The 27,126-nt window shown below is 40.8% G+C and overlaps 3 protein-coding genes across 4 annotated transcripts; 2 read left to right on the top strand and 1 right to left on the bottom strand.

Annotated features, from left to right (window-relative positions):
- The first annotated feature begins 752 nt into the window (after positions 1-752).
- syngr2b (synaptogyrin 2b) lies at positions 753-14,634 on the top strand. The gene is made up of 4 exons (XM_061678466.1): positions 753-1,018; positions 7,588-7,825; positions 11,525-11,661; positions 12,673-14,634. The coding sequence occupies exons 1-4, from the start codon at positions 926-928 to the stop codon at positions 12,907-12,909; spliced, it is 705 nt and encodes a 234-aa protein (XP_061534450.1). The 5' UTR covers positions 753-925; the 3' UTR covers positions 12,910-14,634.
- On the bottom strand, positions 13,541-20,283 carry tk1 (thymidine kinase 1, soluble). Of its 2 annotated transcripts, none has more exons than XM_061678468.1 (7): positions 20,053-20,283; positions 18,704-18,735; positions 17,837-17,950; positions 15,373-15,466; positions 15,027-15,116; positions 14,711-14,830; positions 13,541-14,593 (listed from the first exon to the last, which is right to left on the bottom strand). In XM_061678468.1, the coding sequence occupies exons 2-7, from the start codon at positions 18,718-18,720 to the stop codon at positions 14,417-14,419; spliced, it is 612 nt and encodes a 203-aa protein (XP_061534452.1). In that variant the 5' UTR covers positions 18,721-18,735; positions 20,053-20,283; the 3' UTR covers positions 13,541-14,416. The 2 variants fall into 2 exon arrangements, with proteins under 2 accessions (XP_061534452.1, XP_061534451.1); XM_061678467.1 differs by lacking the exon at positions 20,053-20,283 and adding an exon at positions 18,892-19,161.
- Positions 19,809-26,109, top strand: afmid (arylformamidase). The gene is made up of 11 exons (XM_061678465.1): positions 19,809-19,943; positions 20,223-20,313; positions 21,065-21,169; positions 21,241-21,289; positions 21,742-21,827; positions 22,147-22,219; positions 22,305-22,402; positions 22,478-22,556; positions 25,379-25,514; positions 25,585-25,689; positions 26,021-26,109. Exons 1-11 carry the CDS (start codon positions 19,914-19,916, stop codon positions 26,048-26,050), a joined length of 882 nt encoding a protein of 293 aa, XP_061534449.1. The 5' UTR covers positions 19,809-19,913; the 3' UTR covers positions 26,051-26,109.
- Positions 26,110-27,126: the final 1,017 nt, after the last annotated feature.

Below are 27,126 nucleotides of genomic sequence, written 5' to 3'. Positions count from 1 at the left end.
GAGGCCGAAAATGACAGCAAGGTGTACAATTTGAAAATAAAACAAGGCTGTAAGGTACAGTGGTAACACCACAAATTGACATAAACACGTGAAAAATCATGAAAAAGAAAACTCCTGCAAAAGAAAACAGAAAGAAAACACCTCTGGGTTTTTTTTCTATTTACCAATAAACATTGTCCTAATTGCATCCTGGGTTTTAACTACTGAATAATAAAGTAGGAAACATGACAAAAAGTTTAATTAATTGCGATCTAGCAATTTGATGTTGCATCTACCTTACGTATTAAAAAGTATCGGTATCAGTATCCTGATACTGGCCCTGTTTTTCCTTGGTATTGGATCGATCCCAAAATATGCAGTATCGCACACCACTAGTTTTGCCAAGTTATCAGCATGTATATTGCAACTGACAGTTTTAAAAAATCATTTTAAATTTTTACTCATGTACTTAAGTACATTTCAGAGGCTGTACCTTGTTTTACTTGTTGAAACAGTACTCCTACTTTTACCTTCTGACCATCTTTTTTTTTTTTTTTTTTTTTTTTTTACACTCATAGTATTTGTACATTTTCTGTACTGAGAATCACAAAGGTTAGGGTGAGTACTTTTGCCAACTCTGGTTGTTTTAAACGTTTCCCGTGAATTGTCGTGAAGAAGTGTATTACCAGTGCGCAGTCGAGGAATCTCGGAGAAATGGCGGAAGGCGTCACGCGCTCCCCCCCACCTCAGGCAAATCTCCGCCGCGTGTGACTCCGCAGCTCAACGCCTCTTCTCGGCGGAATGAGGAGGCGGTCTTGGCTCGTCACACTGAAAGACTCTTTCGAGTCTCCACCGAGTTCAACCGACTCGGGTAAATTAAACACAGAGTGAGAGAGAGAGAGGGGGAGGGAGGGAGTTGTTTGGGCAAAGAACGAAGGGCAGAGACATGGAGGAGACCGGGGCCACGAGTGCGTACGGAGGCTTGGACATTCTAAAGTTTGTCCGACAACCGCAAACCATTGTGCGGCTACTGAGCTGGGTGAGTAAAGCTCGGATGTGGGAAATAGTATGTGAGGTCCTAAAGTTGACTCAAGGAAGGGAGACTAGTCGGCGTGGTTCGCGAACAGGTGCACCCGCCCGTCCGCGGAGCCGTCACGGTCTGCTTTTTTACGACTTAGCTTAGCTCGGACGTCTTAAGAGGCGTCATGTTACTTGCAGCTGTCGGCTGACAGCACCCTAAGGACGGGGGGGGGAAATAAAATAAAACTGCCTACTTTTTGTAAATCAGACAATAAATGTTGCTATAAGTGTGATTAGCGTTTACAGCACTATTCTCACTTTCTACGGTATCAATTGGAATATTTGGTATAAACTGACTTGTTTTATTTTTGTATTTGTACATTGATTAAAGGAAGAGGTGGTAGAATTCCACACTATCTACTTAAGTAGAAGTACAGATACTTGAGTAAAAAAAAAGACTGGGAAAAGTCGCAGTACTGATTCAACTGCTGAACATAGTCGCAGAAAAAAAACAGTACAGACTCTAAAATGTCCTTTTTTTCTTTTGTTTTTGAATGCTTTGATCATGTAAAGCACAGTGTACCTCGTGTATGAAATGTGCGATATAAATAAATTTGTTTTTGCTTTATTGCTTAAGTCCAAAAGTAAAAAGCCAGTTACCGGTTGCATTGTTTGAATGTTTTGTTTCCAAAACAACATGTTTGCTCACGTTGTGTAACAAAAAATGCTAAATTAGACTTTATTTTAAATTGAACTGAAAAAACTTTTTTAAACCAAAAGCTTGTGGTTTTTAGGTTGGCACAAGAACACAGTCACCACATATCATTGTTGTCGCCGACAACCTCAAACAATTCACTTAAATATGGCCGTGGATGGGGAATATCTTGCTTCTCCAAAGCTGTCGCTGTCATCGTTTCCTCGTTCACGTTGGAATCACTGTCGCTGCTGTAGCTGTTTTTTCCACTTTATAAGACCCCAAGATCTCAACTGGAATTGACATAAACTCTCTCTATTCACATACATTTATTTATTTATTTTTTTACATCATCTCATCATCATCTGTGGAGGTTGTAAAAAGTAATTAGCCTATTTTGACAAAGTAAGGAGTAGAAAGTACAGATATCTGTTGTCAAATGTAGGAAGACAAAGTAAAATTAAATAATGAAATAAATGAAAACTTTTCAAAGTACAAATACCTGGAAAATCTATTTAAAATCTACTCGTATCTGTACTTTGTTGCTTCCAACCACTGGTTAAAAGAATAGAAATGTGTTTCCAAAACTTTGAGGCAAGGCCACATAATTTACATTCGAAAAATCCCACAGCAAACCACCAAACAAAAATGTCACAAAAAATAGGATCCTGAAGGATAGGATAGCCGTTTGTCAAGTTTTCCTACATGTGGAATATAGAGGGCCGAAATTTGCATTCTACGGGACCACTGTCACAAAAACAATACAAAACAACATAAATCAAAAAACAATGGCATAAAACATACATTCAAGCATGCTCTCTGTTGTATGAAGCGGTTGTAGACTGACATAATGACAATCTCATCTCAATTTACTCACACATTTTACACTTATGTATGTTTTTTTTTTTTTTTTTTAAATCACTTTTATTCAAAGCCTTTTAAACTTTTCAAAGCCAAAGACTTTCTTCCAAGATAATTGGAGTCAAGCTGAGAGACTTGGGCTCTCATTGAAATAAAAAGGTGGCTAAAAAAGCCCTAAAAATTATCAACCCAAAAAGAATTTGTCCTGATATTTGTATATATTTGTCCTGAATTTGTCCTTTATGGTGTTCCCGTGTGCTCCTGATAAGGCCATGATCAGGCCAAACAGACACTCAATCTTTTTCATTCCTTCTCCCATGAGGCTGCTCAACACTAGTACCACTCTTTTCAAATGGATCACTTTCATTTTCATCTTTCATATGATAGGGTTTTGCTGTTTGGTGTTGTATTGCTCTTACCTCATTGTTCTTTATTTATTTCTTGCAACTGGTCCCATAAACTATTTGCCGTGTCTTTTACGACATTGTTTAATTAGTGTTTGTCTGTTGAAGCTGAATGTGCATTTGGACCTGAAAGCTGCAAATGAATTCCTTTCAACAGGATCAATAAAGTTGTGAAACTGAACCTAAATAATTTCCCTAGTTTAGTTGAACACGCCAGATGGACAAACAAGTTAATTGTATCTTCTGCCATCAAATGGAAGAGCATTTAAATGTTCTGCCTGTCACGATACGTTACTAGCTTAGATTGATGGACACAGATGCAGTTGTAGTAAATCAATTTTTTTTGGACTAATTAAGTAAAAATATTGGGATAATTAAGTGAAATTGGACAATTTTCCCCAGAAACCTGATGATGTCTCACAGCACACTAATGATTAGTGGTTGTGAACCACTGGTGCAGAAGATATCCATCCATCCATCCATTTTCAGAGCCGCTTATCCTCACTAGGGTCGCGGACGTGCTGGAGCCTATCATCGGGCAGGAGACTAACCCTACACCCTAAACTGGTTACCAGCCAATCGCAGGGCACATACAAACAACCATTCACACTCACATTCACAACACAAGATATCATGCACAGTTATGTCATTTACCTGGAAGGGTTTTGGGAAGTGTCACACTGTTGATCATCTGTTGCACTTTTTTTTAGTCTGTGGTCTAGTTCCCATTTACAGAAAGTCCAAAATGAAACTGAAAATTGCATGCTGTCTTTACCCTGACTGATGCAAGGAAGCAGGTTGTAGGATTAGAGCACTTTTATTTCAACACGAACTATCCTTGGCTTGCTTTCTGTAGTGAACATCAGAGACCTGTGTCATGAAGTTAAAGTTGTTACTCCACCATGGTGCGTGAGGACAGAATGTGCTTGGAGTTGTGTGTGCATGCGTCCCCGCGTGCGCGCCTGTGTCACTTGCAAAGAGGGGCTTTTTGGCAGGTAAGGTGATAGCGCTGCCTGACTGAACCTTTTCAGTTGGTCTCAACTGTTTCTCCAACAACACACACCATTCAACTGCAACTTTTCACAAATCTACCTAGGCTAGGTTACATGATTAGTGATGATTATTTTCAGTGAGTCATAAACCTATGATACTGGGAGCATTGTTTGCTCTGCCTGCACATCCCACAATGCACCAGTCACCGCATCTATTTGTTTGGGTGACCAAGATCCAAAATACTAAAATAGATGCTTATCCTTTAATTGAAAAAAGAGGGAATGTAATTGTATCTTAGTGTAAACGGAGTTTACAAACAGAAGTTCCTTATTTTCCATTTAACCTAAAATTGTCATGATTTAAAAGCACTGTGGAGATGCCAAAAGGCCTGATTGTCTATTGAGACTTTTACCTAATTTATCGGGGAAAAAAAATATACATTAAACTTGGAAGTAGAACTGTCATTTTGTGTGACACTATATAAATACAAATTCTAATCTCTGTTTATAGGTCAGGGTGCAAGCATTTAATGGGGTCGGTTAAAATTCATATTTGCATTGTTAATGTTTTGTAATACATACACGTCGTTTCCAGCAAGTCAACCAGAAATTGGCTAAAATTAGGTTTTATTGAACTCTCCCGAACGTTCTTGATGTAATGCTTGTCAATCATTAGTTACTCTGAATGCGGAGCTTCATTCTGGAATACGAGCAGGATGAGGATTTTATATACACAGAACCCTACGTTTGTTTCTGACTTTGACGGCTGCTAGCAGCTACTTTTAGCACCTTCACAAGAGACATTGAAAGGTGGTCACTACTATGGTCAGTGCGATAAAACATCGTGAAAGAGTGTGTGTGTGTGTGTGCGCGCAAAAACGCCAAATGAACGGAGGGTTACCATTTGCTAGAGGGGAGATGCTAGATTTAAAATGCAGACGACAAATTCTGAGTTATATTTATCGATTAAATTGCTGTCTAACTGCTAGCTGTCTAACTGCAAAGTGGCAGTTATGGTTTGTAAAGGGATTCTGGAGGTATCAAGAATTTTTCTTAAATGCCTGCACCCTCACCAATATAATTCTAACTGTAAATAATGTCAGTTTATTAGTTATTAGTTATTTTGTCTTTCAGTTTAGTTTTTTTATTTGGGAATATCATTTTGATCATTTGTGTCATATTGTGTTTAATTAAAATGGTCCCCCAAAAAGATTTTTTTTTCCTAATAGTATGAATAATATTTGTGATGGATACCTTTTTTGGGGGCTTGAACACCTGCCTCCAAAAATGTCTGTGTGCTCGGTTTCTTCTGACATCCTAAAAACATCCTTCTTACTAAGTTAATTGAAGACTATACTGTAAGTTGTCCATGAGTGTAAATGTGAGTGTGAATAGTTGTAATTCTATATCGGCCCTGTGATTGAGTAGCGACCCATCCACCTGCCTCCATTCCAAGTCAGCCGGGCTTGGCAGAGTCTCCAGTTACCTGTGGCCCGTATCTAAAGTTTGCTCTTAACTAAAATTTTGGTTCACAATACAAAGCAAAAAAATCAACCAAGCGATGGCTCGTAACTTAAAACACTGGTAAATTGAGGCTCTAATAAGTCAAGGTAGGTCTGCACTTCTTTTATAGTTGATGGCAGTGGTGAAAAAGTTGTCCCTCAACATATAATTAATTTGAGTTTCCATTAATACTTTGGAATTGTCATCACTTCAGTCCTGCCCTTTTTAACATTCCACATATCTCCACCCCATAGCTCATTGTCTGGATTTTTTCTCTTCCTCCCCACTAGTCCAAAACCCCCTCTCTGTCCTCTTCTCAGACCTCATTATGAGCATTATTTGGGAACTGCTGGTGTCTCTGGAGTCACAAGGCTTGCAGCAGCAGTCAGAACAAGGCCACATGGTTAGGTGGGTTAATAGTGTGGACAGTGACATACCACGGGATAGCCCCAGGAAGCATACAGCAGTTAATCGCTGTTTTATTTAGATACTATGCTGGTAATCGCTGTTTTATTTAGGTGCTATCCTGGAGCCTCTTCTGCGCTTGAGGACCTGTTTTCATGAAACTCAGGAGACAAGCCTGTAGTTAGAAAATGTCCAAATTTAAAAAAAAAAAAAACACAACTACTAGAACTTTGAATGTCATTTCAGCATACGTGATACTTGCAGCTAACAAATATTTAGACATCCTGGTTTCAGTGCATACATTTTTCAGTGAAGGGAAATCATATTCATATCAATATATATCAATTGTATCATATGTGGCGGCCCCGCCTGTGTGGAGTTTGCATGTTCTCCCCATGCCTGCATGGGTTTTCTCCAGGCACTTCCTCCCACATCCCAAAAACATCCATGGTAGGTTAATTGAAGACTCTAAAATTGCCCGTATGTGTGAATGGTTGTTTGTTTATATGTGCCCTGCGATTGGCTGGCAACCAGTTCAGGGTGTACCCCTGCCTTCTGCCCAGTGATAGCTGGGATAGGCTCCAGCACTTCGCGACCCTTGTGAGGATAAGCGGCTCAGAAAATGGATGGATGTATCATATGTGCATTTTTGTTTTGCTTTCATCAAAGTTTGACTAAACAATAGGTACATGTTCATACATTGAGTAAACTTTTCAAACTGGTTAGCAAAGTAGGAGTTAAAGTCCCATAATTTCTCATGTATAATTTTTTTCAATAGTCAATAGTCCGCATTATACATAGGTATAGGAGAAAATGAAAAACTTTCCCATTTTATAAATGTATGCTGCCATCTACAGGTTAGGAAAAAACTGTACACTTTCATTCCAATATGCCACCGCCCACTAGAGGTTATGAAAAAGTTGTACACTTTCATTCTAGTATGCCACCGTCACCTAGAGATTAGGGAAAAGGTGTAGGCTACACTTTCATTCCAATATGACAGGGGTACATGACTGCATCTATGTACAATTGTGCTCATAAATTTACATACACAGGCAGAATTTGTGAAATATTTTTTTAAATACGATTGATGACTGAACAACAACCATCATTAATTTATTTATGGTAATGTTTTATTTAATGATAATGCTTTTCTGAAATGCTTGACAGTTTAATTTGAATCCCATTAAAATCAAATCAAATGTGTTTCGCCTGGTCCTTCATGTTTTCTTGAAAGAGTTGTACCCATATGACAAATTCTGCCTGGGTAATCAAACATCTAAGCACAACCGTGTTTTCTCATTTACTAAATAAAAGTAGGACCGTGAATTTTAAAATAAGAGTAAGTAAATAAAAAGATTAGTATTGCGTTCAAATAAAGTGCTTAACTTCAGAATAATACTTTGAAAAAAACTAACAAAATACAGATAATACTTAATGTTTTGATCATATAGGTAGAAGCAAAATCATGCTTTATAAAAATGCATGATACATAGGTTGAAGGGTTTTCCAGAATTTTTAGGTCAACTTTGGGGGTGCGTATTATACATGGGTGCGCATTAGACATGAGAAATTACAGTAGTCCATGGGTAAACATTATAAGTAATGGGTAAACATTACAAGCAAGCATCATGTGGTAACTAAAACAGACTAAGACTATTTTGGTTGAAAAGAAAAACATTTGTTCCATGTATTTTCTAATTTGTCTTGTTTCCTTGTCTCACTGTAGCTATTTGCCATTGTGGTTTTCGGCTGCATCACCACAGAGGGATACATCAACCCTGTCCACAGTGCTGAGCCGAAATGCATCTTCAACCAGAACGACTCGGCATGTCACTACGCTGTCGGCATCGGCGTGATTGCTTTCCTCGCCTGTGTGTGCTTCCTGCTTTTGGATGTTTACATGCCTTTTATGAGCAATGCACAGCAAATGAAATATGCTGTGATGGCAGACCTGGGATTCTCGGGTGAGAACCTTTTTAATGGCTTTAATTGTCCCAAAAATTACATTGTGCGAGCTACATTGTGTCTTTGTAGATCTAGAGAAAGCCTATGACAGAGTACCCAGAGAGGAGCTGTGGTACTGCATGTGGAAGTCTGAAGTGGCAGAGTAATGTCAGAATAATACAGGACATGTACGAGGGCAGCAGAACAGCGGTGAGGTCTGCTGTAGGTGTGACAGACGAATTTAAGGGTATAGCAAGGGTGGAGGACTTTAAATACTTTGGGTCAGCCGTCCAGAGCAATGGTGAATGTGGTCAGGAAGTGAAGAAACGGGTCCAAGCAGGTTGGAACGGGTGGAGGAAGGTCTCAGGTGTGTTATGTGACAGAAGAGTCTCTGCTAGGGTGAAGGGCAAAGTTTATCAAACAGTGGTGAGGCCAGCCATGATGTACGGATTAGAGACAGTAGCACTGAAAAGACAACAGGGCGCAGAGCTGGAGGTGGCAGGAATGAAGATGTTGAGGTTCGCTCTCAGAGTGACCAGGTTGGATAAAATTAGAAATGAGCTCATCAGAGGGACAGCCAAGGTTCGATGTTTTGGAGACAGTTGGAGAGAGCAGACTTCGATGGTTTGCACACGTCCAGAGGAGAAATAGTGAGTATAATGGTAGAAGGATAATGAGGATGGAGCTGCCAGGCAAGAGAGCTACAGGAAGTCCAAAGAGAAGGTTGATGGATGTCGTGAGGGAAGATATGAGGGCAGTTGGTGTTCGAGAGGAGGATGGAGGAGATAGGCTGACATGGAAAAGGATGACGCGCTGTGGCGACCCCTAAAGGGACAAGCCGAGAGGAAAAGAAGAATATATAATCAATCACTGATACTTTTTGCTTCACAATTATGGTGGTATTGGGATATTGGGAGATGCTGGAAGCCGCCAGTGATCATTTGTTTTTGCAGATTTACCACTGCCCCACTACTCCCTTGACACCCCGTCTCATACAGAGAGCTTTAGTTTCGCACAATGCGAGACAAACCACTCATTGTTATCCTTGCATCACATAACGTATTATTCATTGTTGTAATCGGGCAGCGGATGATGATGAGTGTGCATGGCAGAGGGCGAGGATGACCTCACAGATTATCTTAAAATTCATCAGCTGGACATGACTGTGTGTCTGTTAGATGAAATTCTTTACGGAAACAAAGTAGTAGTACTGTGAACCTTGTGGTCACTTCAAATTATTTCATCATGGAAGACATCCTCTACTGTTTTTACCAGTGGTGGGAGGTCAGAGGTAGGATTGGCTTCTCTGCTTGCCTCAACACTTTCTCTGCTTGCCTCAACACTATCAGAAGCATGGACCTATATTTACAACCTAAATTCTAAAATTTGTTCCATGAAATTTGTATTGTATATTCCTGAACAGTCTATTCTCATCATGTCGTAGCATTTTTCTTGGTTTCACTGCTTTCACTATGTGTTTGTGGATTTATTTATGTATTTACCCAATCAGATTTCAGCCTTTATTTGCTGCCATGACCATCTAAAATGCCCACAGCCTTTAGAATGAGTAGGGCTGGCTGATCTAAATTCAACTATTTTAGCAATCATCCTCAGAGGGCCATCAACATTTTTCCATCCTCTGATCAGTCAGAACAAAACTTGTTACAGCCATCTTTGACCAGCAAATCACATCTGTAGCAATCTGCAGGGGTTCAAATTATTGTACCATGGTGTAGATGGGAAGAGAAAAGGAGGAGGGGTTATTTTATTGGAAACGTTAGCTAAGAATGTCTTGGAGGTGAAAAGAGTATCAGATCGAGTGACGAGGCTGAAACTTGAAATTGAGGGTGTTATGTGTAACGTGATTAGCGGCTATGCCCCACAGGTAGGATGTGACCTAGGGTGTAAGAGTAATTCTGGAAGGAGCTAAACAAAGTCGTTCTGAGCATCCCAGACAGAGAGTGAGTCGTGATTTGTGTAGATTGTAATCGACATGTTGCTGAAGGAAACAGGGGTGATGAAGAACTGATGGGTAAGTTTGGCATCCAAGAAAGGAACTTGGAGGGACAGATGGTGGTAGACTTTGCAAAAAGGATGGAAATGGCTGTAGAGAACACTTTTTCCATAAGAGGCAGGAACATAAGGTGACCTACAAGAGCGTGGAGGTAGAAGCACGCAGGTGGATTACATCTTGTGCAGACGATGTAATCTTGATGGAGGTTACTGACTGTAAGGGGAAAGTGTGGCTCGACAGCATAGGATGGTGGTGTGTAAAATGACTCTGGTTGTGGGGAGGAAGATTAAGAAGACAAAGGCAGAGCAGAGAACCATGTGGTGGAAGCTGAGAAAGGAAGAGTCTTGTGCGGCTTTTCGGGAAGAGGTGAGTGAGACAGGCTGTCGGTGGACAGGAAGAGCTTCCAGAAGACTGTACCACTACAGCCAAGGTGATCAGAGAGAGGCAGGAGAGTACTTGGTGTTTCCTCTGGCAGGAAAGGAGAGAAGGAGACTCTGTAGTGGAACCTCACCGTACAGGAAACCATACGAAGAAAGAGGTAGAGAAGGTCCCCAACTAAGCTGCAGTGATATTTGTTGCTCCATCAGACAGAGAGAATATATTCCTGTAGTATTGTTGTCTCCTTTGTTTATGTGTGTATGACACTGAGGGGACCGAGGAGAGGTGAAAGGAATGCATTGAGATGTGACGTAGGGCAAAGGTAGAGGTGGCAAAGCCCACTTTAAATACTTGGGGTCACCAGTCCAGAGCAATGGTAGGTATGGTAAAGAAGTCAAGAAATGGGTACAAGCAGGTTGGAACAGGTGGAGGAAGGTGTCAGGTGTGATACAGAAGAGTCTCTGCTAGGATGAAGGGCAAAGTTTATAAAACAGTGGTGAGACAGTGGCACTGAAGAGACAACAGGAAGCAGAGCTGGAGGTGGCGGAAATGAAGATGTTGAGGTTCTCTGTAGGAGTGAGGACGTTGGATAGGATTATAAATAAGCTCATTAGAGGGACAGCAAGGGTTAGATGTTTTGGGGAAGAACGTTAGAGAGAGCAGACTTCGATGGTTTGGACACGTCCAGAGGGGAGAGAGTGAGTTATATTGGTTGAAGGATGATGAGGACGGAGCTTCATGATGAGGATGGAGCTGCCAGGCAAGAGAGCTGAGAGGAGGCGAATAGATGTGGTGAGAGAAGACATGAGGGCACTTGGTGTAAGAGAGGAGGATGCAGGAGATAGGCTTACATGGAAAAGGATGACACGCTGTGGCGACCCCTAACGGGACAAGCCGAAAGGAAACGAAGACTTTTTCTTTTGCGGTTTTCTGTGATTAGAATTATTTTTATTTTTATTTTTTTTTATCTTGCAGCGTTTTTCTTTTGCAGTTGTTTTATGTGCTTGTGTTTTTCATCGCGTGTCATTCATGCTATACATCATATATGGCCATCTGCAGCGCATTTGTCGGCCACCGTACATTTGTGCTCTACTGAGCATAGTTTTTCTACAGAGGGGAAAAAGAGAAATCTGTGCTGGTTTTTACATTATGTGTACGTTATCCTGTATTTTTTAACATCACAATAAATATCACGGGGCTAAAGAAAATCACAATGTAATTTTTTCCAATATCGTGAAGCCCTAATGCCTTTACATATCAGTGATTTCAAGGTGGAATGTTTGATTTTGTCATGCAGTGACTATATATGTGTCTGTATTTGTATTAGGGGCATGGACCTTTCTGTGGTTTGTTTGCTTCTGCTTGTTGGCCAGTCAATGGGGTCGCACACATGATGTCAGCGCAGTCCCCCAGGACGCTGCACGTGCAACGGTGGCCTTTTCATTCTTCTCCATTGCTACCTGGGTAAGTAAATATGGTTAATTTTATATTTCATCACAAATCGATACTATTGGTCTGTCCCTACATCGTCTGTTATTTTTACGCATTAACCAATATAAAATGTTGAAAATAAACAGAGAGCAAAAATCTATTAACTCTGTTAGATACTCGAACTGTTTGAGAAATCTTGTAAAATTAAAGAGCCATGCAGCATTAATGCATGGATGTTTTCTAGGAAGTGATTTTACAAACTTGAGGATTCTGCCAAAGTGTTATTCTATTTGTTCCACAATTATCATACATTTTTAAAAAGGGTGTTTGAATGGAGTAAATGGCGAAAATGAAAGCTTTAGTAAGGCATATGCTAAAGAGGTTAATATGCGCTTGTGAAAACTTCTGAAATGTTATCTCAAACTATAGCACACAATAATTCATTTCCAAACTCTGACGTGCCAGGAGCCCTCATTTGGGGTTATGTTGTTTTGAGGTCAGAGTTCCAATTTTCAGTATAAATCAACACACTATCAGACATGACTCTTTACTCCTCAGCCAGACAGAAAGAGGAATTGGTAGCTGCCGCTGTGACTGTTGCCCTAATCGCAGCTTTGTCTACTCTAACAGGGCGGGTGATTTCATTTCAATAAAGAAAAAAAAAAAAAAGGCAATCTTTTTTTTCTTTTGAAAAACAATCAATGTAAGTAGGCTACTCTTTTCCTGTTGCCTTTCCCAGATGTGGCAGATAATCATATTGTAATGTTGTGTAGCTAGTCTGACACTAATAAAAAGCATTAGTTATTACCTGAAGTACGCTAAATAAAAGCCTTTATGGACTGTAGGTTTAATGTTGTATTTTTAATTTTAATGTTATTTTAATAAGCAACTGCTGTGTGAAACACAAACAAGATATATAACGGGGGCGTGAGGAAATTGACATAACAAAGCCAAATCAACCTCACCCTAAAGCATTGCAAAAACAAGTATGCCATGATTTTAAATGTGCACAGTAAGAACTAATGGTTTTATTTAATTATGCAGGGAATCCTAACCTACCTCGCCTTGGGTCGTTTCCGTAGAGGCGGTGACGACACCACCATCCCGACCTATACTGAGCAGCCTGCCGACAAGCACACGCCTTACCCACCAACCTACCCCCCCACGCCATACACCCCCACCACTTATAGCGCCTATCCCAGCATACCAGACTTGAGCCAGCAGCCCGCCTTCACTCCAAACCTGCAGCCGACGCCCGGCTATCAACCGCCTAACTACTGACGCCGAGGTCACTGGTATGGCCACAGGCAGGGCTCCTGGCTGTTTGTGAGGAGCAGATCCAGCATGTCAGGGAGCCGTGTTGCCATTCATGTTATGGCTTATCTTCGGATTTAACACTTCTGTAATTGGTAAAACTGTAAAGTGAAAGAACTGCATGCAAGTATAGAAGAGGGGGACTGCAGATTACCGCATGGGGTCAAGGCTCTGTGATCAGATCTTGACAGCAGACTGAGCACTGACATTAGATGTGATCTTTGGATCATCTGACCTGTGTGCTATGACATAACACTTACCTCAAGCAGGCTAATAGGCAAATAGATTGTACACAGGATGTTCGAGTAATTCTGACACTGCCAATTACTGTTGAGATCAACACTGTTTCTCTTGCATTTGTACAGATTTCTTGGTGAAACTGTTGCAATGTCAATTGCTGTGAACTTATTTTCATCTTTAATGAATTACCTTTATTGGCCATAAACAAATGACACTTTTTTTATTAAGTAAAATTAGTTGTGGCAATACTGGTGGAAAATGTTTCTTCTGGTTATTGTTTTGTGTTGAGCTTGTGCAGTTAAATTAGTCATCATAAAACAACACAACACAGCAGATGTTCGCCACAAAAAAACCAACAGTTGTGTGATCGTTTATACGGGTTCCCTTTAAACTTGGTTTATATTCAGATAGTGAAGGTGGGTTAGAGTGCCGATAATGATGCACACATTGAACACTAACGAGTGCTTTTGGAGCAAAGAACATCCCTACTCTTTCTGCGAACTCATTGTGACTACTGTACACTCGACAAGGTATGACTTGGAGCCTTCTCCGTGTCAACTAACAGTTACTGTTGTGTGTAAAGCAAAGTCTCATTGCTTTACACACAATTCCAATATAACTAATGAACTCCCAACTCTCCTAAATTCTGACATGGGAAATGTATTTAGGGTCCGTTCAGATATAATAGTATTACTTTTACAGTGCTGGTTAGAGCAATGTAATCACTACGATAAGCACTTCATATTTGTTTGTTTTTATTATTAAAAAAAAAAAAAGGTTTTGCTTCAGCTTACTTTTGTTAAAATGTCTGGTTTAGTTTAAGCTTCCAAAGTTATTTTTTGTTCCAAACAACTCTTGCCTTTTTGGTGGTTTAATGGACATTATTCAGAAACCTCTTAAGTACATATGCACATACTTCGATTTGTGCCTCTTGCTAATTCACTATTGTTTTTGCAACCTCCCTATTTGGGTTTGTTTAGCTCAATGATAAGCCTGGAGTTAAATCTCATCCTGTGTTGGGATTACGTCTGACAGAGAAATAAAACCTTAATAATCATGAAAACACTGATTTGCCCTTTTGGCCATTTTACACATTGTAGCAAACATAGCTGCACCCACCGTTGGACATGTCAGAATTTAGGAGAGTGGGAGTTCATTAGTTACATTGGAATTGTGTGTTACACACAGCAGCTCAATTCTGGACCTCCATACTTGAGCAACTGTTTGTGTGTGTTCAGAGGTGGAGGGAAGAGAAATGTTTCCTGGGGATTCCAGAGTCCACAAGTTTTCCATTCAGTGCATGTTGAGTCGGATCCCTGAGGGGAGGTTGGTTTTCTTTGGTCGCTATCAGCGCTCCGTAACACTTTCGACAAACTGCTTGATATTTGTCAGCTCCGCCGATCACTTCCACCTATGTACAAGAGGAAATGCGATGGTTAATACAAAATAAACCAAAGGAAAAAACTCATTTGTCATCCATCTTTTTAAAGGGGTTACTGTGAACTCATTTTCTAATGTGTACGCTCACCTCCTTCTCTGCTCCAATCCTCTTTGTATAGGCCGCTTCTTTGTAACACTGCATGCAAACTGCGTGAAGCTTCACCACGCTTTCCGCAAGAGGGACAAGACTCAGAATGTTTCCGAAGGGCTACATAAATGCACAAGAGAGTAGTCGACACTTAAAAAAATGCAGGTATGACCACTGGAAACAAGAGAGATGTGTTTGTGAGGAACAATGAGAGCATTTGAAAACATTTTCCTCCCTCTTGACAGTTTAATGTGTCAAAACACATTCTTGCTCTGTCACGACACAATGATGTGCATTTGTCAGGAAATAAAGTCACCTTTCTCTGGAAGGTCCCATCCAAGGCAGCGACAATAAGAGTCTTGCCCAAATTGGCCATCTCCTCACAAAACTCCACTGTGTCTGGGAACTGCAGTGATACAAAGACGCACAAGAGTTTATTAGTAGACAGCCATACCAGTCCATGTACAGATGGTGTAAAGTTGTTTCCATTCAGAACATATTACACTGCACCATTGTGGTCCAATTGTATTACAAAAACATTTAAGTAACATAATGCTGCAATGAGATTATTCTTCAATAGTTTTTCCATATCCTTTACTACCTACTATTACTCCCTGTTTAGTCCAAGAAAAGTACAGGAAAAAAATAACATGTACACTTACAAACTGCCCTTCATCAATTCCAATGACACAGGCTTGCAGTGCTAATGACCGCACATCTCTCAGACATTTTGCGGGTACAGCCTCCATTGTGCTCCTAAAGGACAAACAGCAAGGCCAAGTGAATTCTTTGTATGATGTAAACTCCCCTCAAACATGTTAAGTTAAATTAAAATTAAGCATTGTCAAACTACAGTGAACCCCCACTGTATTATGGCATATCGGGTAGCAGTGAGCTCAACTGGATGTAGAAGCAGCGGAATTAAGAACAAGAAAAAGAGGTAGAGAAGGTCCCCAACTAAGCTGCAGTGATATTTGTTGCTCCATCAGACAGAGAGAATATATGCCTCCTAGTATTGTTGTCTGCTTTGTTTGTCATTTTTTTTAATGCCTGGTACAACTAAAGGTAAATTTGTTTGGACAAATAAGGATGACAACAAAAATAGGTCATGAGTTAATATCTACCCATTTCCACGGTTTTCTTGATCACTGGAAATGCAATTAAGCTCAAGCATGTCAAATAAGCAAAGCAAATTTATTTATGTAGCGTATTTCATACACAATGTTGCTCAATGTTGATGTTGGTCGCCCACTTCAGGTCCTGAGAGATTGTAATTCCCAGGAACTCGAAGGTCTCGACGGTTGACACAAGGCAGCTGGACAACGTGAGGGGCAGCTGTGGCGAAGGATGCCTCCTGAAGTCCACGATCACCTCTACAGTCTTGAGCGTGTTCAGCTCCAGGTTGTGTCGGCCGCACCACAGCTCCAGCCGCTCCGCTTCTTGTCGATATGCAGACTCGTCACCGCCCTCGATGAGGCCGATGACAGTGGTGTCATCTGCAAACTTCAGGAGCTTGACAGTCGGGTTCGCTGAGGTGCAGTCGTTCGTGTAGAGAGAGAAGAGCAGCGGAGAGAGGACACAACCTTGGGGCGCCCCAGTGCTGATGCTGCGTGTGGATGAGGTGGCCTCCCCCAGCCTGACCTGCTGTGTCCTGCCCGTCAGAAAGCTGTAAATCCACTGGCAGGTGGCAGGTGAGACGCTGAGCTGGAGAAGCTTGGTTGAAAGGAGTTCAGGGATGATGGTGTTGAACGCTGAGCTGAAGTCCACGAACAGGATCCTCGCGTAGGTCTCTGCACTGTCGAGGTGTTCCAGGATGAAGTGCAGTCCCATGTTGACTGCATCATCCGCAGACCTGTTCGCTTGGTAGGCAAACTGCAGGGGGTCCAGCAGGGGACCTGTGACACTCTTGAGGTGGTCCAGCACGAGACGTTCAAAGGACTTCATGACCACAGATGTCAAAGGGACAGGCCTGTAGTCATTCAGACCAGAGATTGCAGGTTTCTTGGGGACTGGAATGATGGTGGAGCGTTTGAAACAGGATGGAACTTCGCACATTTCCAAAGATCTGTTGAAGATCTGAGTGAAGACTGGAGCGAGCTGGTCCGCGCAGACTTTGAGGCAGGATGGGGACACATGGTCCGGTCCTGCCGCTTTGTTAATCTTCTGTTGTTTGAAGATGCGTCTCACATCCTGTTCATGGATGGTTAACGCAGAAGTCAGAGGTGTGATTGTGGTCGCGGGTGTGGCCGGGTGGGTGTGTGGAGTGAAACTGTCCTTTTCAAATCTGCAGTAGAAGGTATTCAAGTCGTTGGCTAGTGTGCTATTGTTCTTAGCTTGGGGGGATCGTCGCTTGTAATTAGTCAGCGATTGGAATGCATGCCAGACTGATTTAGAGTCGTTCGCGCTAAACTGTTTTTCCAACTTTGCTGCATAGATCCTCTTTGCAATGTTAATTTCTTTAGTAAGCTGGTTTCTAGCCCGATTATACAGTTTTCTTCATGACTTCATACACATTTTCTTCATGACTATAAATACACTTATTGTGTTTTACAATAATATTTTACTGTATGTATTATGTATAATTTAACATTTAACAAAAACAACCATGTGCTGCATCACGTTTTCCTATACAATCAACGGGGGGGGTCGTCGCAGTTTTTCGATTGCAGCAAGTTGGTATATGTGGGGGGGGCGAGTATTCAATTGTATTTTTTTTTTGTCCAGTTCTGTCATTTTTTCCACCTATTGCAGGTGGGTCTGGAACATATCCCCGCGATAAACGGGGGTTTAAACATGTCTCTATGCCCTCCATGTAGGGCACTAGCAATGAAACAGACAAAAGGCCACTAGAAAACACTACAGTAAAAACTGATGCTGCAAATACAAACAACTGTTTTCAGAATCAGAATCATCTTTATGTGCCCAGTATGTCCAAAAAACACACAAGGAATTTGTCTCGGGTAGTTGGAGCCGCTCTAGTACGACAACAGACAGTCAATTGACAGAGAACACTTTTGAGACATAAAGACATTGACAAAAAAAACAGTCACTGAGGAATAAAGGGTTGCTAGTTATCTGGTAATGCCGGTACAAGACAAATCACATTAACAATAGCAGCTCACTTACTGATCATGTGTGGCCATGCCTATGTCGGAGTAGCGTGTATCTTTGGCGTATTTGATCACCAAACAGCAGTACTGGGCTATTTGGAAACGACGCACCCTTCGCATCAATTCAGTGCTGCAAAAATCACATATTAGTTCGGTAATTAATGCAAGTTGCACAGACAAAACTGCATTATCATGCACTGTGCATGTACACATGCATAGTGCAGTGATTCTCAAAGTGTGGTATGCGAAATAGTCGCCAACTTAAAAATGCTAATAAAATCTAAACCATCCAATACGATCATAGACTTCCGAAAGACGCTTGCAGCTATGCATACAGTACGTTTAAACAATTTTGTATTTTAATCTCGTGCAGTACATTTTTACTTTTCAAGTTCAGTACATTTACAGTGCAGTTGTATATAACTTCATGGTACAGTAATATACATTTGCATTTCACCTTTAAAAACTGTTTGATTTTAAACATATTTAAGTACAGTTATTTTACTTTTATCTGCAATACATTTTAATTAAATCAAGTAGTGTTTGATGTTCAAGCGGTACATAATTTTCCAGATCTTACAATAATAAACGATATATAATGAATACTTCACGAATAAAAACCTCGATCTGTTTTTTTTTTTGCAGAACACTTGATCCCACAACGTTACTGTCATTTCTTTTGGTCCTAATGGTGGCAACACGGAGAGGTATCGATTTTTTTCGTGTTGGTGTAAACTGAACCACTCCCACAATACATTTGGGTGAAAGAGAGGGAAAGCAGTTCAGTGACGTGAATTGGCGGGACATGTGTAAAAGTTGAAAAAACATTCACCAAGCGAGCTAGTAACTCATAGGATGTCATACGAAACATACATAAAATTACCTTTTGCCTGAAAACATCGGCCCAAATATAACCTGTGAAAAACATTGGCGGAGAAACAGTTACGACAGCAACAAAGTTACGGAATACAACGTGCAACTTTATTGTTGCCACAAACGTGTAAACAGGATTACATTAATAACATTTCATCTCGTTTTGATGAAAACGAAGACATTGCGGCTACGACAAACCTGGATTTGCCCCTCGGCTGTCCTCGGGGAATTTTGAAAAACTTTAGGAAAATCCACACAGTCCATTTGTTCAAGGACCAAAAGAAGAACCAATCTCTCAAAAACAAATAAGAAAACAAAAAATAGAGAGTTGACCAAAAGAGCTCACGATAACAACTGCTCTGAAACAAACGATACACTGAAGAAACGCGCGCGCGTCTTTAAAGTAAATGAATTCAACCAATTGGCAGTGGTGCTGAATGGTCACATGACCATTTCTAGCCAATGAGGGCTACAGCGGTGCCACAAATACTGATTCAACTCCTAATTTGATAAAAGTAAAAAGTACAGACTCGGAAAGGAATTTCTACGACAGTAAAAAGTAAATTGAATTTTTACTGTCAATAATATTTAATATCTGTTTTGTACGGTGGCCGACAGTGGCAAAAGCGCTGCACACGGCCAAATGCTGTAAATGCAGGAATGACGCAAAAAAAAAAAAGCAAAAGAAAAATGGAGAATAAAAATTTTCATTATGAACACTAAAATAAAATAACATGAACATAATTTATTTATTGTGAGATGTACAGAACATTTGGTTATTTTGTCCCCCCCAAAAAAAATCATGAATGAAATATGTGCTGCTACCGACAACGGAGTTCAAATATAAACAAAACTGAAGGGGTTCGAATTATTAAAGAGCATATTTTCCATTGACAAATCTATATGGTCAAGACTCAGAACCCAAAATGTAGGTCACATGAACTACACTAACTTTATATATATATATATATATATATATATATATATATATATATATATATATATATATATATATATATATTCTCTTATCAATTTATCAGCACCACTCCTCCGAGTTATTGAAATCCGATTTCTAAAGATGAAGAGTATCGATTAGTAAGGTCGCCTTTGCTGTTCAAAAGGGAGCCACGGGTCGAAAGTCCGAAAGAGTTCTCGCCACTGCTGTTCAGTTGCTTTGTCGTCAATCAAGAGTTTCGACAGACTGCTTCGAGAGATAGAAAATGTTATCCTGGACTGCCATGACGAAAGACGTAAGACAATATAATTTATGTAGTTTGTTATTATATTTAGCCAAAGACAAAGATGGGTGTCAACTTGTCACGTTAGTACAAGCTAGTACAATAAAACGTGATTAAATACCTGAGCAAAATGGCGGATGCCTACACCGTATCAGAGGGGGGCGCTGTATTCCCTGTTTAGTGTATTAGTCCGCGAAGTGACAGCGGACGCCTTGTGCTGCTTCATGGCGGGTCGGCTGGGCTCGACTCGCCGGCAGACTGAACCGCTGCTGCTGCTCCCTGTGTAACCAGGAGCTCGAGAGGCAGTATTCACCCAGCCGCTGGTCTCACAGGATGGCGGCGGACGACGTGATCAAGGCCCACGTCAAGGCTTTAAAGGAAGGTCGGTCGCTTGTTCCAGTTGTGCTACTTAACCGTGGCACATAGCAGATACTGTGCACAGAAAACCTGTTGAGACGAGCCACGGAAGAGACGGGCCTAACACTGTATTTCATTTGAAAACCCTGGCAAATATACACCATCGTCATAATATTTACGATTAATATTATTCACTCCCGTCATGCCGTTTAGAGTGGCAGGTGGCTGTAATCTGAAGTACTGTCATTCGGTATAATTCACCCTGATTTACGTCACATTTATGATAACTATACATATAAGTATATGAAAATAATGTATACATTTATGAAAATGTATGTGTATGTTACAAAAAATGAGGGCTATTGGACTTTAATGTGAAATTTCAGGATGAACCTGAAATGCACTATATAACCTTTATAGACCGATAAAACTTTTGAATGCATATGTTCCAAGTGGTCAATGTTTCAGTACGTTTTGCACAACTTTCTGCTTTCTCTTGCGAGGAGCTGCATTGCAAAATTCATGTTGGTGTTTGATCCATGAATCGACACCAACTTCTATACCTTTCTGTGACACTTCCAGTCTCTCTGTATCACTGTTGCAACCTGCACTTAGTGGCGCTTTTAAGATCAGTGGCCGCTTCTCTCTGAGAGCATCCTGTTTAAAACCTCGCAATGGCGACGTGCTATTGGTCATAGACATGATTAAATGCTCAACAATTTAAATGAATGAAATGCATAAGGGGATCCTATCTGTCATTGTGTCTTCACACGCAGGTACAGACCGTGCACGCGTTCTGGCTCAAACTCTACTCAATGTGCCCTATGGAGAAGGTGAAGGCGAAAGACTGGACGCCTACATCCCCACTACCGACTCTCTCGGTGTGTATCAGGTCATGACTCGCTAACGCGGTGTCCAGTGAGTGTCGATGACGCTACTTCCGGTTTTTCAGATGTACCTCTTGTTATTTACTTTCACGGAGGATACTGGCAGTTTCTCAGGTATGATGTTTTGCTTGTCAGAATCCCATTACAAGTTGAATTTTTGTTGTTTGTTTTTCGACCGCGCAGTGGACTTGTCAGTAGTATGTTTGCCTCACAGTTGAAAGTCGTGGATTCCAAACTCAGTTCAGGCACTCTTTTGTGAAGGATTCATGTTCTCTCTGTGCTTGCGTTGTTGTTGTTTTTTTCTTTTTGCAGGTAATCCGTCTTCCTCCCACATTCCAAAAATGTAACTGAAAACTCTAAATTGTCCACAGGTGTGAAAGTGAGTATGAATGGTTGTTTGTCTATATGTGCCTTGTGATTGCCTGGCAACCAGGCCAGGGTTTGTCACTCAGGTGTGATTTTCTGCAGCTCAGCTGTTACCCTTATGAGAACAAGCACTATGTAAAATTGGATGAATCGTTTTTTGTTGTTCAGTTTTTCCATGCCGATGCATTATGCTCCTACAGTAAGGAGGAGTCAGGATTTATGGCAGTCCCGCTCATTGATAAAGGTGTAGTAGTGGTGGCGGTTGGCTACGACGTCGCCCCCAGAGGTAGAGTCCATTCCTGATGGTTATCCATGGCTGGATTTACACTGCATGGTTCAAGTGAAACAATTTCTGCTTCCAAGTCACACAATTCAGGTATGCGTCATGGCAGCATAAATAGGTATCTGCACATGCACACAATTTGTTTCATGGGTTCCGTGTATGTAAACAGCCAGATTGGCGATGCGTCACTTGAGATGTACATGGAAAGACACTCAAATAAATCGGGTATCGGCATTATGTCAGAGATGGCCGCTTCAGCGTGCAGTGTAAATCTAGCCTATGAGAGAAGCAGGATTGTGTGTGAAGATGTCTCTTGTCTTAGGTAATATGGACCTGATGGTCTCTCAAGTGCGCAGGAGTGTGGTGTCTGTCGTCCAGCAGTATTCTCACATCAAGTACCCCTCGCACTCACCGTCTTTCGCAGTTATCGTCAGAAATACGATGTGATACTTTTCAATCACATGATATGGTTCTTTATAGCGGTCTGTACCTATGTGGCCACTCTGCCGGCGCTCACCTTGCTGCAATGATCCTTTCCACTGACTGGTCGCAGTATAGCAGCATGCCTCAAATCAAAGGTGAGCTTGTGCTGAGTGTCTGTCTTTGTAATAAAGAATGAAACAAATTCTGACGACTGGTTTATTATTCTTTAGGTGCTTTTCTTGTCAGTGGTATCTACGACCTCTTGCCCATCCTGTCTACCTACGTTAACAAGCCTTTGAAGATGACGGAGTGAGTATATAGATGGCCGCCTGCCACTCAGCTAGCCACTTGGGTCTTGGCCTAGTCTCAAAACATTATTGTGAGTGCTTTGTCTTTTGGGTGATTGTTCATTTTGGTTTGTTTGGATTTGTGTTTGCCACGAATGCAATGTTTTTATTTTGTTAGCACACCACACCATGTGTCAAACATGGCGAAGGTATGATAATGTGCTTTTGGTATGGGATCATTGGTGTTTATTGATGACTCGACTGCAGGAGCAATTCACTCAGTTTGAGTATTAGTTAATACAGTACGTGTCCTCAATCGTCACACACAATTAGGTGTGTGAATGGTTGTTTTTCTACACCTGTCAACCAGGATGGTGTGGCACACTAGTGTGGTGTGAGAGATCATCAGGTGTGCAGTGGGAAATCATAATATTTTACTTAATTTGTCAGAAATGTATTAATTAATTACAAATGATACTTTCTATGATAGTGACCCATTATGACATGCGGACTCTTCCGTTAGATGGGAGAAGGTACAATAAACCTGTATGTCCACCTGTTGCCATTCGTAGAACAGAATAAGACACGGCGTCCTGCGGGTTTTTCAACTTTGCGTTCCATTAAACAGGCCCAGATTTCTCACGAAGTCAATCTGTGAGTAAAATGAGACGAGATCATCATTATTTTAGTATCTATACTTTATTTGACATTTTTGTTTTCATTGTGTGCCGTGAAAATATTCTAATGTGAAATGGGTGCCTTTGCTCAATATAGGTTGGGAATCACTGGTCTATACTATTCGTGCCCTGTGATTGGCTGGTAAATTGGCTCGCTCAAAGTCACCTGGGATAGCTCACTTATGTACGGTGGCCAAAAGGGGCAAACATACAGCAAATGGCCATATGCTGCATAGCAGGAATGACACGAGACAAAAAACACAAGCACATAAAACAACTACAAAAGAAAAACACTAACAGATAAAAATGCTGCAGTAACAGAAAACAACTTCAAAAGAAAAATGCTGCAAGATAAAAATGCTGCAATCACAGAAAAAGTCCGCCAGGCTGCTAGGGGGCACGACCTCTGGGACGGACCAGTTCTCTGAGACCAGAGACATCGCAGGTATGGATAGGTAGATATGAGACGCCAACGGACAGGCTAAACTGGGAAGGTCAAAATCCTCAGCGCATTCCATGTGTGTGGACGGCGAGAAAACCAAAAGATCAAGGATGCTGGCACATTGTGCTACATACGGTTGAAAGACGTACAATTACAAGAAGGGAACTGAGAGTCTGTTTCACATGTTTTTTAATCAAATGTTAATCAAATGTTGTTTATTGATGGCATACAACAAAACAGTAACGCTCATGAAAATCGGTTGAGAAAAAAAAACTAGTTCCGACTAACTCCAGTGTCCATGCATTGCCTGCTATGAGGACGACCTCCCCAACATGGCCCCCACGTAGGCACGACGGATAGACGTTTTGCTCCTGGATGCTGGCGTATCTTATGAAAGGCACCCCCTGGTCTCACAGGACTAGTCTGTCCCGGAGGTTGCGTCCCCTAGTGGCCTGGCAGGCTTCTGTTGTGTAGCGTGAACGTGCAGCATTTCTCTTACCGTTGTTTTGGAATTTATGTATTTTGTGTGTGTCTGCAGCATTTTTCCTTTGCAGTTGTTTTCTGTGATTGCACAATGCTTAAATATAATTTTTATTTTGCTGTTGTTTTGTGTGCGTGTGTATTTATTTATTTATTTTGGTCATTCCTGCATTTTCAGCATGTGGCCGTTTGCGGCGCATTTACCCCTGTCGGCCACCGTACTTCTGACCTGATTGATGACAAACGCTATAGAAAATTCAATCAGTCTTGAAGTAACCGTACCAGTGAAGTAACCATGTTTTTGGGATCTGTGAGGAAACCGGAGTACCAGGAGAAAACCCACGCAGGCACAGGGAGAATATGCAAACTCCACACAGGCGAGGCCGGGGATTTAAAAGCCGGTCCTCAGAACTGTAAGGCGGAAGTGCTAACAAGTCGGCCACCGTGCCACCTGTTAGTCCCTCATTTAAAAAAAAAAAAAAAAAAAAACATTCAAGCAACAGGTGTTTCCTCATGTTTTTGAGATTGTAAGTGAACGCTGTAGCTGGCTCCTAGTGTGGACTGAGTGGGTGGCAACAATAGGGAAATGAAATGCCAATATTTTGAGGGTAATAACAGCTGATCAGCAACATACAGTATTGGGGGGGCGGGGGGGGGGGGAAACTATGAACTGCATTTTTGGAACAGTGAACTTAGTTCAAAATGTTTAATTATGAACTGGAGTAGTTCATTTTCGGAACGGTGAAAGGGTGAACTGAACTTTGAACTTGTTTGTGTACAAATGAACTTTCCCAACACTGCTGACGGTGCAGTGGTTGACTGACTATTGAATGGTTGTCTGTCTCTATATGTACAGTACAGTGACTGACTGGTGAACAATCCAGCGCAACCCCAGAGAATAGAAAATTGGCGGCTACTACTGTACATTTTTGCTATTTGTTTGGTAGTAGAAATTCAATCTACTCAATTTACTTTAATGCAGCAGCTTTAGTAATGCACTTATGAAAAAAACAGATTGGATGCGACCAGACTAGTCTGTAAGAAATGTCAATGTGCAAAAACACTTGGTCCCAGTCCTGGTCTCAGTCTAAAAAACGGTTGGAACTGCCACTGAGGATAGCATAGGGTCTTTCTAGTAAAGAATCCTCTCCACTGCTGTGCCAGTGTGTGTGTGTGTGTGTGTGTGTGTGTGTGTGTGTGTGAGTGAGAGAGAAATGTCTTTTTTTGTTTTGTTTTGTTTGGCAGGGAAGTGGCCATAAGAAACAGCCCCAGCAAATTGATCCCTCAGCTCAAGCTCTCCTCCTCCAGCTGCCTAATTGTCGTGGCTGTCGCTGAGAACGACTCACCGGAGTTTCGCAAGCAGTCAGAGGATTACTACAATGTCAGTAGTCAGTCATTCATTGTTCATGCCTGATTTTGCTTTTTATAAAGATTAATTTTGTCCCTTAAAGACTCTGAAGGCAACTGGGCTCAATGTGACCTTGGAGGATGTGTCGAACACCGACCATTTCAGTATCATAGAGCAGCTGATTGATGGGGATTATCACCTTACAAAGGTAGTACAGTCAACCGTTACAATAACAAATAATAGTTCAATAGTTATAACAACAATAACTTGGGTTTCGAATCATGAATTCGCAATTTCTGGAGAAACTAGCTAATATCGATTTTCAGTAGACAACCAAAGAGAAAAAGCTTGAAATTCAGCGCTGTTCTGTGTATATGACCATAGCTTCTTTGGAGGCATCATTGTAAAACATTTCTTTAATAGTTTTTTTAAATTTCCCTTTAGTCAACCCAGTGGAGAACTAGGTAGCAAATCTTTAGGATGTATAAAGAGAATGTGTTCTGAATGTTAACTGTTATAAATTATATATACATCTGCAGCTCCTGTTGAAGATGATGGGGAAGAGCTGAGGTGGAAGTGTCATCTATCACTATACCTCTGGGGAGACCTGTCATGCACCCATCCTCTGTGATGAAGATAATAATTTAGTCCCAGCATCAAGTTGAACTTGTACACATATTCACTGTAGTTTCTGCTTTTTGTGTGTGTTGAAATTGCATTACAATATTGTTTCCCGTGGGGTAATCTGGGCAAATACATTTGATTCATGGTCATTTGTATGCTGTGACATTTTATTCTTTTGTTGTGTGCTCAGAACACAGCTCATAGTTTTGGTTCACGTTCAAATTTTGTTTGCAACAGCACTTGAGAGGTCGATATGGGCCCTAAAATGCTTGTAGTTTTTACATTGTTTGTCGACATTACCATGAGTTGTTAGTTATCACTAACATACGTTGAGTCACTAGAATTAGGTTCATGACTTCAGTGTAGTAATGTTATACAGGTACATCTCAATAAATTACAATAGTGCCAAAAGCTTTAGTTGTTTCAATTCAAAAAGTAAAACTCATATTAGTGATGCACACACAGATTCAGATATTTGATTTTTAAAAGAAATTTTGTGTGTGTATAATTTTGAAAACCCCAAACTAACTATCGCTCGAAACTAGAATATTACATAAAAAAGTTAAGAAACAAATGAAAAAGATTTTGAATGTAGAAATTAGGCATGAATTTGCCCTCCGAAAAGCATCTTCTCAAGTGTTTAACGAATCTATATGAAGGCGTACTGAAATAAATAAATAATGTATTAAGATGTACCTGTAGTCAGCCATAGTTGGTTTGAGGAAAAACACACAATGTGAATGTAGCATTCAAATTTCACCTCTACAGAGCTGATATCTCATTCAGGGATTGTGAACTTGTAAATGTTGAAAATCATACACTGTATTTTGATAATTATTGAATGACGGGTCGGTAGATAAAATGTCTATATTTTAAGTGCAAGTACGACTTAAAACATGAATAGATGCACACAATCGTCACTACTTTGATTGCACTTTATGACGTTGTTTACATTGTCCTGTGATTCGTAACGTCGAAATAAAACCCCAAAAATGATATATTAAAATGGACGTGTCTAACG

Source organism: Phycodurus eques, chromosome 6, assembly GCF_024500275.1.
Source record: "Phycodurus eques isolate BA_2022a chromosome 6, UOR_Pequ_1.1, whole genome shotgun sequence".
In the NCBI taxonomy this organism is placed as follows: Eukaryota; Metazoa; Chordata; class Actinopteri; order Syngnathiformes; family Syngnathidae; genus Phycodurus; species Phycodurus eques.
This window is presented reverse-complemented; position numbering and strand designations above follow the sequence as displayed.

Bases quoted from the DNA above. Each gene is read 5' to 3' on its own strand.
- tk1 (XM_061678467.1), bottom strand. From the start codon at position 18,957: ATGGACTGTGTGGATTTTCCTAAAGTTTTTCAAAATTCCCCGAGGACA. The intron at 18,736-18,891 runs GTTTGTCGTAGC...TGTTTTTCACAG, and splicing joins CAGCCGAGGGGCAAATCCAG to GTTATATTTGGGCCGATGTT. The intron at 15,117-15,372 runs GTAAGTGTACAT...GTATCACTGCAG, and splicing joins GAATTGATGAAGGGCAGTTT to TTCCCAGACACAGTGGAGTT.
- afmid (XM_061678465.1), top strand. From the start codon at position 19,914: ATGTTATCCTGGACTGCCATGACGAAAGAC. The intron at 19,944-20,222 runs GTAAGACAATAT...CTGTGTAACCAG, and splicing joins GGACTGCCATGACGAAAGAC to GAGCTCGAGAGGCAGTATTC. The intron at 25,690-26,020 runs GTAGTACAGTCA...ATACATCTGCAG, and splicing joins GGGATTATCACCTTACAAAG to CTCCTGTTGAAGATGATGGG.
- syngr2b (XM_061678466.1), top strand. From the start codon at position 926: ATGGAGGAGACCGGGGCCACGAGTGCGTACGGAGGCTTGGACATTCTA. The intron at 1,019-7,587 runs GTGAGTAAAGCT...GTCTCACTGTAG, and splicing joins TTGTGCGGCTACTGAGCTGG to CTATTTGCCATTGTGGTTTT. The intron at 7,826-11,524 runs GTGAGAACCTTT...TATTTGTATTAG, and splicing joins GGCAGACCTGGGATTCTCGG to GGGCATGGACCTTTCTGTGG.